The 13,018-nt window shown below is 51.6% G+C and overlaps 1 protein-coding gene across 1 annotated transcript in view; it reads right to left on the reverse strand.

Annotated features, from left to right (window-relative positions):
* The window catches only part of LOC129709256 (syntaxin-2-like), a 33,886-nt gene that overhangs the window by 4,692 nt on the left and 16,176 nt on the right, over positions 1-13,018 (reverse strand). The window contains exons 4-8 of the mRNA XM_055655500.1: positions 11,255-11,329; positions 6,830-6,903; positions 4,721-4,829; positions 2,380-2,453; positions 1,540-1,677 (exon numbers count right to left, since the gene is read on the reverse strand). Of these exons, the coding sequence (XP_055511475.1) occupies positions 1,540-1,677; positions 2,380-2,453; positions 4,721-4,829; positions 6,830-6,903; positions 11,255-11,329 (470 nt within the window). The remainder of the gene's footprint in view (positions 1-1,539; positions 1,678-2,379; positions 2,454-4,720; positions 4,830-6,829; positions 6,904-11,254; positions 11,330-13,018) is intronic.

Here is a 13,018-nt window from a genome sequence, read left to right on the forward strand (position 1 = left end):
GGCCATTCATAGGAGCAGAATTAGGTCATTCAAATCTACTCCACCATTCAATCATGGCTGATCTATCTCTCCCTCCTAACCCCATTCTCCTGCCTTCTCCCCATAACCCCTGACACCCGCACTAATCAACAATCTATCTATCTCTGCCTTAAACATATCCACTGACTTGTGGCCTCCACAGCCGTCTGTGGCAAATAATTCCACAGATTCACCACCCTCTGACTAAAGAAATTCCTCTTCATCTCCTTCCTAAAGGAACGTCCTTTAATATCAGCCCACACAATCAATGCTGGCTCTCTGAGCGACCACACCATGGCTTAGAGCCGCATGGCACAGTAACAGGCCCTTCGGCCCGCAGTGTCCATGCTCCCCCATGCTATCTCCGTGCCCATCCCATTCACCAAACTGGCGTTCAGCGTGGTGAATTCACCCGAGTTCAGTGTTCTCACAGCTAGTGTAAACACAGAGTATCTGCCTGCAGCAATCACCCACTCTGGCCATCTGCCCCCAACACACACTCTGGGTTGCCCACCCACCCATCCACCCACCCATGGCTGGTATGTAGACCCACCTCCAGGGGGCGTTCCCAGGCCCTATTGCCAGTCCTCCTTCATGCAGCCCTCCCCTGGACAGACGTCACTGACCCATGCACTGGTCACTCCAGGTTAGGTCCAGCACTGCACCGTCTCCAATCAAACTCCTCACCCACAGGCTCACCATATCCACACTCTGGGACAGAGGTGAATGACCTCCCCGTCCCCCTCCCCCTCCCTCTCCTTCCTTCCACACCGAGACCACAATCGCAGGTAAGATAGGGGGTGGGACCCGCCTCCCTCTACAACACAGAACACCGCTGTGATTTGTCCTCCTCACCTCCCCACTAGATCAGTTGAGTTTACTGTCCCGTGTACCGGGGGTTACAGCGAAAAGCTTTAGTTGCGTGCTAACCAGTCAGTGGAAAGACAACACATGATCACAATCGATCCGTTGACAGTGTACAGACACAGGATAAAGGGAATAACGTTCCGTGCAAGGTAACGCCACTACCGACCAATCAAAGAGGTCTGAGGGTCACCAATGAGGAAGATAGTGGTTCAGGACCGCTCTACTAGGCAGCAGCTCCAGCCCACACCCACTTCTGCTGCTGCTCTTAGGCACAAATTATCCCCCCACCTGCCCCCCCCCCCCCCCCCCCCCCCCCCCGTGCAGAAGAGCAGCCCCAACCTGAGACAGGAAGGTGCAGTCAGGACGCAGTGGTTCAGCCCCGCCCATGACCTTGGCCCCACCCACATTATCCATCTGCAATGACTCTGTCCACAACACATATTCCCCCCCCCCCCCCCCACCAATGTGCTCGTGCCCCCCCCCCCCGTGCTTGCCCCTCCCCCCCCACCAATGTGCTTGTGCCCCCCCATGCCTGCCTCACCTGCTGCTCCACCTGCATGGCCATGACCACACCAGGTGTATGCTGTATTGTGCCACACACTAGTCACCATAGCCCCATTGGGCTGGTGCTAGCCAGTGTTGAACATGCCTCACCTGCTGCTCCACCAACATGGCCATGTCCACAAACATGTCGTGCAGTTCCCGGATGCTGACTTCCAACTTGATGATGTCTTTGTGCCGTGACTCAATCTCGTTGAGGGCTTGCCTGGTGATCTGCGTGTCCGATATGATCTGCCAAGGTAGAGGTCAAGCTGGTGACCACCACACCGTCCACCAACCCAAACCACCCGCTGCCCTCTGCTGCCCCAACTTCAGCTGTCAGCTCGGTTGGCACGGGGAGACGGGGAGACGGGCAGGGGGGCGGGGAGGGGGCAGGGTCCAGAGCAGGGCTGGACGGGGCAGAGCTGGGCTGGGCGGGGCAGAGCTGGACAGGGCTCAGCAGGTCAGGCAGCATCTGTGGAGAACATGGATAGGTGACGTTTCACAGAGTGCTGGAGTAACTCAGCGGGTCAGGCAGCATCTGTGGAGAACATGGATAGGTGACGTTTCACAGAGTGCTGGAGTAACTCAGCGGGTTAGGCAGCATCTGTGGAGAACATGGATAGGTGACGTTTCACAGAGTGTTGGAGTAACTCAGCGGGTCAGGCAGCATCTGTGGAGAACATGGATAGGTGACGTTTCACAGAGTGCTGGAGTAACTCAGCGGGTCAGGCAGCATCTGTGGACAACATGGATAGGTGACGTTTCAGGTGGGGACCAGACTGCTGGGTTTTCTTCATGCCAGGGTGTTATTTAAGTCTTGTGATCATGAGAGTTGGCAAGAGGTGGGTGTGGCGGGGAGTGCCAGTGAAGGGGTCGTGCCAGAGGAGGGGGTGTGGTGGGGGGGGATGGAGCACGGTTTGGGTCAGTGCGAGAGTGCGGGGACCTGCGTACATCGGAGGTGAAGATGGAGGGATTCCCGGTCTCCAGCATCTCCTCCAGCTCATCGTCAGTCGTGGTCCTCCCGGCTGTGGGAACAAAGAGACCGTTCAGTGCGGCCGTCCTGCCTCGAACAAACGTCCCCGCTTCCTTCACAGATACAACGCACAGGCCCTCCGGCCCATCTAGTCCGTGCCGACCAGCGATCCCCGCTCACTAACACTATCCTACACGCACCAATTTACAATTATACAGGAGCCAATTAACCTACAAACCCGCACGTCTTTGGAGTGTGGGAGGAAACCAGAGCACCCGGAGAAAACCCACGCAGGTCACGGGGAGAACATGCAAACTCTACACAGACAGCACCCGTGGTCAAGATCATACCTGGGTCCCTGGCGCCGTGAGGCAGCAGCACTACCCACTGCACAAGTCCAAAACTAACAGAACAGAACACCACTAAGTCAGACACCTCCTCCACCCCTTTTAGCTGCCCATCTCTCTAACCCCACCGGGACTTTGTCTGTGGAACTGATGCGCCACAATGCCCTGCTCTCTGTATCCTCCCCACTGCTCTACCTATTGGACTTGAGTTTGACTTGATTGTATTTATGTGTAGGAAGGAACTGCAGATGTTGGTTTAGACCGAAGATAGACACAAGGTGCTGGAGTAACTCAGCGGGCCAGGCAGTGACTCTGGAGAGAAGGAATGGGTGACGTTTCAGGGGTCGAGGCCCTGCTTCAGACTGATGTGACTGCATCGCGTGCAAGACAAAGTTTCTCACTGTACCCCCAGCTTACATGTGACAGGAATATCAACCTAAATCTGCTCTGATCAAGATTCCAATCCCAGCCGCAGCTGGCCTGCATTAAGTGGCTGCACAGATGTTGAGTGATAGGACCAGTGTTGAACTACAATAGCTGGCTCAGGCACACGGATGTCGAGGCACTGGCCCGTGTCAACGACCGCTTTTACATTCCCAATATCACACTTGGTCATCAGAGCTTTGTGACTTCAACAATAACATTTCCTGAACTTCGTATTGCTCTAAAGTCCCTGCGCACGCACGCACCAGTCTGTAATGTGAAACTGCCGATGTGTTTGTGTTAGCCCTCATCTCCAGGGACAGGGAGGAGAGGGATGAGCAGATGCTTAGAGTCAGTAACTGACAGCTGGACTTTGCAAATTCCAACTGCACACATTGAGCCCAGTCTGAGATCAGCCACACGTTACAGTCAACAGGTTTCTGCCATTAACGACACAAAGAGCCGCAGTAACGATGAGTCATGAGATACTGCCTGGCCCGCTGAGTCACTCCAGCACCTAGTGTCCCTTTCTTTTTTGTCGGCAGCATCTGCAGTTCCTTGTTTCTACATTGTACTGTTGTATCTTATAGAGGTGTATAAAATCATGAGAGGAATAGATCGGGTAGACACACAGAATCTCTTGCCCAGAGTAGGGGAATCGAGGACCAGAGGACATGGGTTTAAGGTGAAGGGGAGAAGATTTAATAGGAATCTGAGGGGTACTTTTTTCACACAGAGGGTGGTGGGTGTATGGAACAAGCTGCCGGAGGAGGTAGTTGAGGCTGGGACTATCCCAACGTTTAATAAACAGTTAGACAAGGCAAAGGCAAGGCAGCGCCTTTACCACCTCAGGCAATTGAGGAAATTCAGAGTGTCTCTGAGGATCCTCCAGTGCTTCTACGCAGCGGCGGTGGAAAGCATCTTGTCCGGGAACATTACCATCTGGTTTGGGAATTGCTCTGCCAAGGACAAGAAGGCTCTGCAGAGAGTAGTGCGTTCAGTCGAACGCACTATGGGAACTTCACTCACCCCCCTGCAGGAACTATACAACAGGAGGTGCAACTCCAGAGCAAATAAAATCATGGGAGACCCCTTCCACCCCTGCAACGGACTGTTCCAGCTGCTACGGTCAGGCAAACGCCTCCGTTGCCATGCGGTGAGAACGGAGAGGTTGAGAAGGAGTTTCTTCCCAGAGGCAATTCGGACTGTAAACGCCTATCTCACCAGGGACTAACTCTACTGAACGTTTTTCCTTCCATTATTTATTATGTAAAAGAATATGTGTGTTATGATTGTGTTTATAATTTGTTTGGTTGTTTTGTTGTTTGTCTTTTGCACAAAAGTCCGCGAGCATTGCCACTTTCATTTCACTGCACATCTTGTATGTGTATGTGACAAATAAACTTGACTTGACAGACAGGTACATGGTGGATAAGACAGGTTTGGAGGGATATGGACCAAACTCAGGCAGGTGGGACTAGTGTTGCTGGTGCATGTTGACTGGTGTGGGCAAGTTGGGCTGAAGGGCCTGTTTCCACAAGGTACTCACTGATCTCCAGCTGACGCTGAATGCGCCCTTTGCTGCGCTCTCTGAAGTATATCTGGATCTCGTTGTACTCCGTCATCACGTTGGCAAACTTCCGTGACAGGGTCGCATGCTGGAATACAGAGCAGGTCGATTACACAGAGGCTGCAGACAGAACATCCCCTCCCCCCCCTCCCATCACTGTATACAGAACCCACCACACCCCCCACCATCACTGTATACAGAACCCACCCCCCCCCCCCAACCCACCCATCTATACAGAACCCCCCCCATCCCCCAATCACTGTATACAGAACCCACCCCCCCCCCCTCACTGTATACAGAACTCACCCCCCACCATCACAGAACCCACCCCCCCCCCCCTCCCATCACTGTATACAGAACCCACCCCCCCCAATCACTGTATACAGAACCCACCCCCCCCCCCCCCCCATCACTGTATACAGAACCGCCCAACCCAACATCTCATTCCCCACCCCTTTGATCCACATCTCATTGTCTGCCAGCCCATCCCACCGATCGCTATCTTGCACCCCCCCCCTCGGACCAAGTTGTGGGGAAAGGTAAGACCCCTCTGGAACGAGGGCTTCACAAGGTTGCGGTCCGCTGTGACCGCTCTCCCCGCTCGCCTGTGCGTTCCCGTCGGCAGTGGGGCAATGTCCAGTTAGCCCTGTCAGTGTTGTGGGGGAGAGGGAGGGAGGGATGGGCTGAATTCCCAACCTGCCGTCATGGGTGGACACTGACACTGACACTGACACACATACATCCGTGTTGGGGGAGTGGCCCCGAGAACCATCAGAGTTCTCCAGCAGGCAGCCCGCAGACACCACTTCAGCGTAACTCAGCACCGGCCCCCGACAGTGGGACCCCGATGCAAAAAACTAAAAACTAAACTAAACCACCCAAAGCCTTAGAGAGCCGAGAACAATGGCCTCCTCAACGACAGCGGCAATCTTGTACCTACACTCTGAGATATCGAGTAATTGAAGGATTGCTGCGTGGACACAGGCCCATCGGCCCATCGAACCCATGCTGACCATCGATCGCCCATCCACGGTAGACAAAATTGCTGGAGAAACTCAGTGGATGCAGCAGCATCTATGGAGCCAAGGAAAGAGGCAATGTTTCTGAAGAAGGGTTTCGGCCTGAAACGTTGCCTATTTCCTTCGCTCCAGAGATGCTCCCTCACCCGCTGAGTTCCTCCAGCAATTTTGTCCGCCTTCGATTCTCCAGCACCTGCAGTTCCATCCACACAGATTCTCCGTTATTCCAAAACTTCACATCTACTCCCTACACACTGGGGACAATCTACAGACTCCGACTAACCCACAAGCCTTAGGATGGGGGAGGAAACCGGAGCACCCGGAGGAAACCAGCGAGGTCACGGGGAGAACATACAAACTCCACACAGACAGCACCAGAGGTCGGGGTCAAGCCGGGTCTCCGGTGCTGTGAGGCAGCAGCTCTACCCGCTGCGCCACTCCCACCCTTAGTGCTGTTTGACTGGTGGTGTTAAAGCTGGTGAGACTTGATGAGTAGAATAACAATTCAAAGAGTCAAAGGTCTCGTTGAACAAACATTTACTATGTCACCCGGGTGAGATAGGACACAGCCAGGAGTGTGCACTTACATGCACACTCGCAAGCTGCTACAACTCTACTGACCATACAGAGAAATGATCTTTATACTGATAAAACATCATTAGTCACATGGTTCGTAGGCATAAGTGAACAAAGGGCTCAGTTACATACAATGAGACCCTTCAAACTAACATTAAAGAGATATGGGGAGTATAGAGATGCATGGCCCAGCTGCATAGGCAAGAAAGCACTATTGTATTCATTGCAACCTCCAGCAGAACCCTGATATGGCAAAGAAAATGAGATGCCGTAATCTCGTTCCCGTTAGTTAGTGAAGGCCATGTCCACAAGCATCTGCAGACTTACAGAAGAGTCAATCTTTAAATTTAACCAGCATGCTATTCACAAAATGGAGGTAGCAGCTAACATGAATCAAATAGCTAAATAAGATGGTGGGGACCAGGCTAGCTCTACAAGGGGGTGAGGGAGCATCAGGTTGCAGCTTGCCACCTCTCTGAACAAGGTACCGTACCTGGGTTTTACGTATCCTTAGATCCACCGACCCTTGGCTCTCATCGCCTTCATCTTTAATGCTTTGTTCTATGGCTGGAATGAGACATCATTAATAAACATCAACAAGTAGCAATGAGTCATTGCATCACTGAAGCTCAACTTAACGGCCTGTCCCACTTTGCCATTTCTTCGGCGACTGACGTCTCAGGGTCGGCGAAAGGTTTTGAACATTTCAAAATCCAGCGGCGACAAGAAATGTAGCGACACTTGAGGAGACACCGCGCGTCGATACATCGTCACGCCGCGACTTTTACGGTGACTTGATACGTCAGTAAATGATGGTGGCAAGTGGGACAGCCCCTTAACAGTGTAGTTTATTGTCACATGCACCGAGGTACAGTGTAAAGCTTTTGTTGCGCGCTAACCAGTCAGTGGAAAGACAATACATGATTACAATCGACCCATTCACAGTGTACAGATACACAAGGTAATAACATTTAGTGCAAGGTAAAGTCAGCAAAGTCCGATCAAGAATAGTCCACGGGCCACCAATGAGGTTGATTGTAGTTCAGGACCCCTCGCTGGCTGTGGTAGGATGGTTCAGTTGCATAATAACAGCCGGGATGAAACTGACCCTGAATCTGGAGGTGTGAGTTTTCACACTTCTATACCTCAGTACAGTACAGACATTGTGGGCCGAAGGGCCTGATCCTGTGCTGTTCCATGTACAAGGATCACTATGGGACCAGTGAGACACCATCTAACATCCACCTGCATTGACAGGTAATGATGGCAAGGTGAGTGGGGAGTTGCCACGTGGCAGAACACGGCAGGTTCATGCAACTGTGCCTTGGGCAACAAGCAAACTTCATGAATGATGCTGGAATAACCAAGACCCAGAGTCCGACCACAGACAACACCAACTAAACATGGAACCAGTCCAAGGATCTCAAGTCAAGGAACTGGGCTGAACACAGTGCTGGGGGAACTCAGTGGGTCAGGCAGCATCTGTGGAGGGAATGGACAGGCGATATTTCAGGATCGATCTACAGTTGCTGCCAGATCCGCTGAGTTCCTCCAGCTATTTGCGCTTTGCCCAAGATCGCGACATCTGCAGTTGGGTCGGGTTCAAGGTTCAAGGTTTCAAGCTCAGTTTATTGTCAGGTACAGTGACATTGGAGTTAGCATACGGCTATACAAAGTGAAACACAAGACACACAGCCACATAGAAGTGAACATCAACATCCACCACAGTAGATCTACATTCCTCTCTGCGATGGAAGGCAACACAGTTCTGGCCACCTAGAACAAGGAGGTGAGTGACACACAGCTCTGACCACAGCTCAATCGCTAGATTGGGTGGTGTTAGCTCAGGGCAAGGCTTGGCTAAATCTCTGCTTCATCAGCCACAAGTTGGCCCACGTTTCTAGGGGATTGCAAGATTGTTTTTACTCAAGATCATTAAACTGTGAACAGGGTATCTCCAGACGCTTTCCAATCTAGAATTTCCATTGGCACGGTGGAGCAGCAGGTAGAGCTGCTGCCTCACAGCGCCGGAGACCCGGGTTCCATCCCGACTACGGGTGCTGTCTGTACGGAGTTTGCACGTTCTCCCCGTGACCTGTTTGTAGGTAAATTGGCTTAGTAAATGTAAAAATCGTCCCGAGTGTGTGTAGGATAGTGTTAGTGTGCGGGGATCGCTGGTCGGCACGGACCTGGTGGGCCGAAGGGCCTGTTTCCGCGCTGTATCTCTAAACTAAACATCGAGATGTTGATTCTCAGGAGAAATAAAGAACTAAATAGACGTCAGATCTCCACTCAATAAACAAATGAAAATGTTAATCAAGATAGAAACATCGAAAATAGGTGCAGGAGGAGGCCATTCGACCCTTCAAGCCAGCACCACCATGCAATATGATCATGGCTGATAATCCAGAATCAGTCATTTAGGAATAAGGGGTCGGCCATTTAGAACGGAGATGAGGAAACACTTTTTCACACAGAGAGTTGTGAGTGTGGAATTCTCTGCCTCAGAGGGCGGTGGAGGCCGGTTCTCTGGATGCTTTCAAGAGAGAGCGAGATAGGGCTCTAAAAGATAGCAGGAGTCAGGGGATATGGGGAGAAGTCTGATTGGGGATGATCAGCCATGATCACATTGAATGGCGGTGATGGCTTGAAGAGCCGAATGGCCTCTACTCCTGCACCTATTGTCTATTGCACCCCATTCCTGCTTTCTCCTCGTATCCCTTGCTTCCATTAGCCCTAAGGGCTAAATCGAAGTCTCTCTTGAAAACATCGAGATGATGAAGTTGTTCAGTGAGGCGAGCACCAAGAAACAAAGGTGACGTCAACTTGGAATCCCTTGGGTCCATGTGACATCCAGTGGGACCACTCTCATCACTCCTATCCCCCTCCCCCCCACCTTGCTCCCTATACCCTGCAGCTATTGAAATCACACACGCACACACCTCTCCCTTGACTCTATCAGCCTTTAACCTACATTGGCTGTGATTAACCTGCCTACATGTTGTGTGGGGGGGGTGGACGAGACAAGCGGAGCATCTCTGCGAGCCCACCAGGTCACGGTGGCTCAGCGGTAGAGTTGCTGCCTCACAGCACAGGAAACCCGGGTCAGCATGGACTCAGTGGGCCGAAGGGCCTGTTTCTGCGCTGTATCTCTAAACTAAACGCAGATAAACGCGAGGTCGCCACACAGGCAGCACAGGCCAGGGTCAAACCCGGGTCACCAAGAGGATGTGGGTCTGTGTGCTGCTCCTTAAATGCAGGGTGACCACTGTCAGCCTTTCAGCGAGAGTGGGGAAGATGGACACCGTGACATGCCCGCCCGCAGTAGAACATGAAAGGCAAGATCCTTGCGAATGATTAAATAATCACCAGGGATTGGGATGATGCACGCCCTCCTGAGCAGAGGGTGCCCCACTGCACGGTGCAAGCCCCACTGCAAGGTGCAAGCCCCACTGCAAGATGCAAACCCCACTGCACGATGCAAGCAAGCCCCACTGCACGATGCAAGCCCCACTGCACGATGCAAGCCCCACTGCACGATGCAAGCCCCACTGCAAGGAGCAAACCCCACTGCAAGATGCAAGCCCCACTACACGATGCAAGCCCCAATGCACGATGCAAACCCCACTGCAAGATGCAACCCTCATGTGAGACTCGGTGGCAGAATACACAGTTGGCAGTCTTTATTACTAATTCACCTCCTGGTGCATTTGCAATAAAACAGCCTGGATGTGTAGGAGGGAACTGCGGATGCCAGTTTAAACCAAAGATAAGACACAAAAAAGCTGGAGTAACTCAGCGGGACAGGCAGCATCTCTGGAAAGAAGGAACAGATGACGTTTCAGGTCAAGACCCTTCTTCAAGTTGAGAATCTGAGGAGAGGGAAGGGAGAGATATAGACGGTGATGTGGAGAGATATAGAACAAATGAATGAAAGATGCAAACAAGTACCGATGATAAAGAAAAGGGGCCATTGTTAGCTGTGGGCACGGTGAATCAGGGTTGGCCCAACTCAGATGTCTGGAAAGGCTTAGGTGACCAGATGGGAACTGGGTGATGAGACACATCTTCCCGTCGCATTTCCACCTATATTTCCAAAGTTATTAATCATTGAAATTTTATAAACAGCCAAAACCGACTTCTCCCACAGTGATGATGTCACAATGGCCTCTCCCAGAGTGATGATGTCACAATGGCCTCTCCCAGAGTGATGATGTCACAATGGCCTCTCCCAGAGTGATGATGTCACAATGGCCTCTCCCAGAGTGATGATGTCACAATGGCCTCTCCCAGAGCTATGATGTCATTTCTCCCATCATGATGGAACTCCCATCGACCCCCCCAAACCCAAGATAGCAGATGTTTCGGGTCGGGACTCTTCGTCAGAGTGAGGAAGGGTCTCGACCTGAAATGTCACCTATCCATGTTCTCCACAGATGCTGCCTGACCCACTGAGTTACTCCAGCACTCTGTGAAACGTCACCTATCCATGTTCCCCACAGATGCTGCCTGGCCCGCTGAGTTACTCCAGCACTCTGTGAAACGTCCCCTATCCATGTTCTCCACAGATGCTGCCTGACCCGCTGAGTTACTCCAGCACTCTTTGAAACGTCACCTATCCATGTTCTCCACAGATGCTGCCTGTCCCACTGAGTTCTGCTGCAGCAGATTCTATGGGGCTAAGGAAATAGGCAACGTTTCGGGCCGAAACCCTTATGGGTTTCGGCCCGAAACGTTGCCTATTTCCTTAGCTCCATAGATGCTGCCTGACCCGCTGAGTTACTCCAGCACTCTGTGTGTTCTATACTAGTCACGTACAGCATGGTCTGACTGTGTAGCCAGGCCCCGTTTTTCCCTGTACCTCGGTAAACGGGCCAATCAAGGAAGGTGCGTGGTGAGGGGGGAGGACGATACTCACCCTTTAGTTTAGTCCGCACTTTGTTCGAGGTTCCCTTGATCGCCAGCGTCAGCTCCTCAAGCTCTTCTTTGGTTTCTGTAAAAAGAAAAGTGTTAAATTAACTTCCAACGTTAGACAAAGGGACTATCTACCTCTTCAACATGTTGACCCTGTCATTAAACTTGGCCACACTTCACAACATCCTGTTTGATCAATTTTTAATTAAAAAATATCAGCAGCGTGTTGTGCGCTCATTTGGGACGGAATACATATTTGATCAGGCAAATGATGGATGTAATTGGGCAGGTGGTGAGGAAGTGGAATAGACACAGAGTGTGACGTAGTCACCAGGGAACAGCAGTCAGGATGCGTGGGACTTTCCGCTGTAGTGTAACGGTTAGACAGACAATCACAGCTCAAATGGAAAAAGGAGTTAGCACCGCATTCAAATAATTCCACAGATTCACCACCCTCTGACTAAAGAAATTCCTCATCTCCTTCCTAAAAGAGCGTCCTTTAATTATGAGGCTGTGACCTCTGGTACTAGACTCTCCCACGAGTGGAAACATCCTCTCCACATCCACACTGTCCAAGCCTTTCACTATTCTGTACGTTTCAATGAGGTCCCCCCTCATTCATCTAAACTCCAGCGAGTACAGGCCCAGTGCCGACAAACACTCATCATGGGTTAACCTACTCATGCCTGGGATCGTTCTTGTAAACCTCCTCTGCACATCCTTCCTCAGATACGGGGCACAAAACTGCTCACAATATTCCAAAGGTACACAAAATTGCAAAGGAAATAGGCGACGTTTCGGGCCGAAACCCTTCTTCAGGTTTCGGCCCGAAACGTCGCCTATTTCCTTCGCTCCATAGATGCTGCTGCACCCGCTGAGTTTCCCCAGCAATTTTGTGTACCTTCGATCTTCCAGCATCTGCAGTTCCTTCTTGAACACAATATTCCAAATGCAGCGTGACCAGCGCCTTATAGAGCCTCAGCGTTACATCCCTTTTTTTGTACACAAGCCCTCTTGAAATAAATGCTGGCATTGAGTTTGCTTCCTTGGTGAGCCACCCACACTCACGATCCGAGCACCTGCACTCACACACAAACCACATCCGCTGCCTTTCCTGTAGCAACAACATTGCCCAAGCAAAGGAGAACTTGCCAGCTCATGGCTCCAGATTCAGGAACAGCTTCTTCCTCAATCTTAGCAGATACAGACCTCTCGTGTTGGAAGGAGTAATGCCAATCATCCAATCTACCTCAGTCATAGAGTCACACAGCACAGAACCAGGCCCTTCAGCCCATCATATCCATTCTGACCCACACCAGGCCCACCCTGTCTGTGCTTAGCCAGTATCCCTCTAATCTTTCATATCCATGTACCTGTCCAATAGTCTTTCAAATGCTGTTACAGTACCTTCCTCAACTACCTCCTGTGGCAGCTCGTTCCTTACACCCACCACCCACTGTGAGACAAAGTTGCCCCTCAGCTGCCTATGGAACCTCGCCTCTCTCAGTTTAAACCCATGTCCCCTGGTTCTTGATTCCCCCTACTCTGTGCCTTCACCCTATCTATTCCCCTCATTATTTTATACACCTCTATAAGATCATCCTGCTGCACCCGAGGGGCTACAGTCCCAGCCTGCCCAACCTGTCCCTATAGCTCAGACCCTTGACTCCCGACAACATCCACATAAATCTTCTCTGGCCCCCTCTCCAGCTTGACGGCATCTTTCCCAAGAGCTTGTGGAATTTCCAGCTGAGCCACATCTATCCTC

The sequence above is a fragment of the Leucoraja erinacea genome, chromosome 25 (assembly GCF_028641065.1).
Source record: "Leucoraja erinacea ecotype New England chromosome 25, Leri_hhj_1, whole genome shotgun sequence".
NCBI classification, from domain to species: domain Eukaryota; kingdom Metazoa; phylum Chordata; class Chondrichthyes; order Rajiformes; family Rajidae; genus Leucoraja; species Leucoraja erinaceus.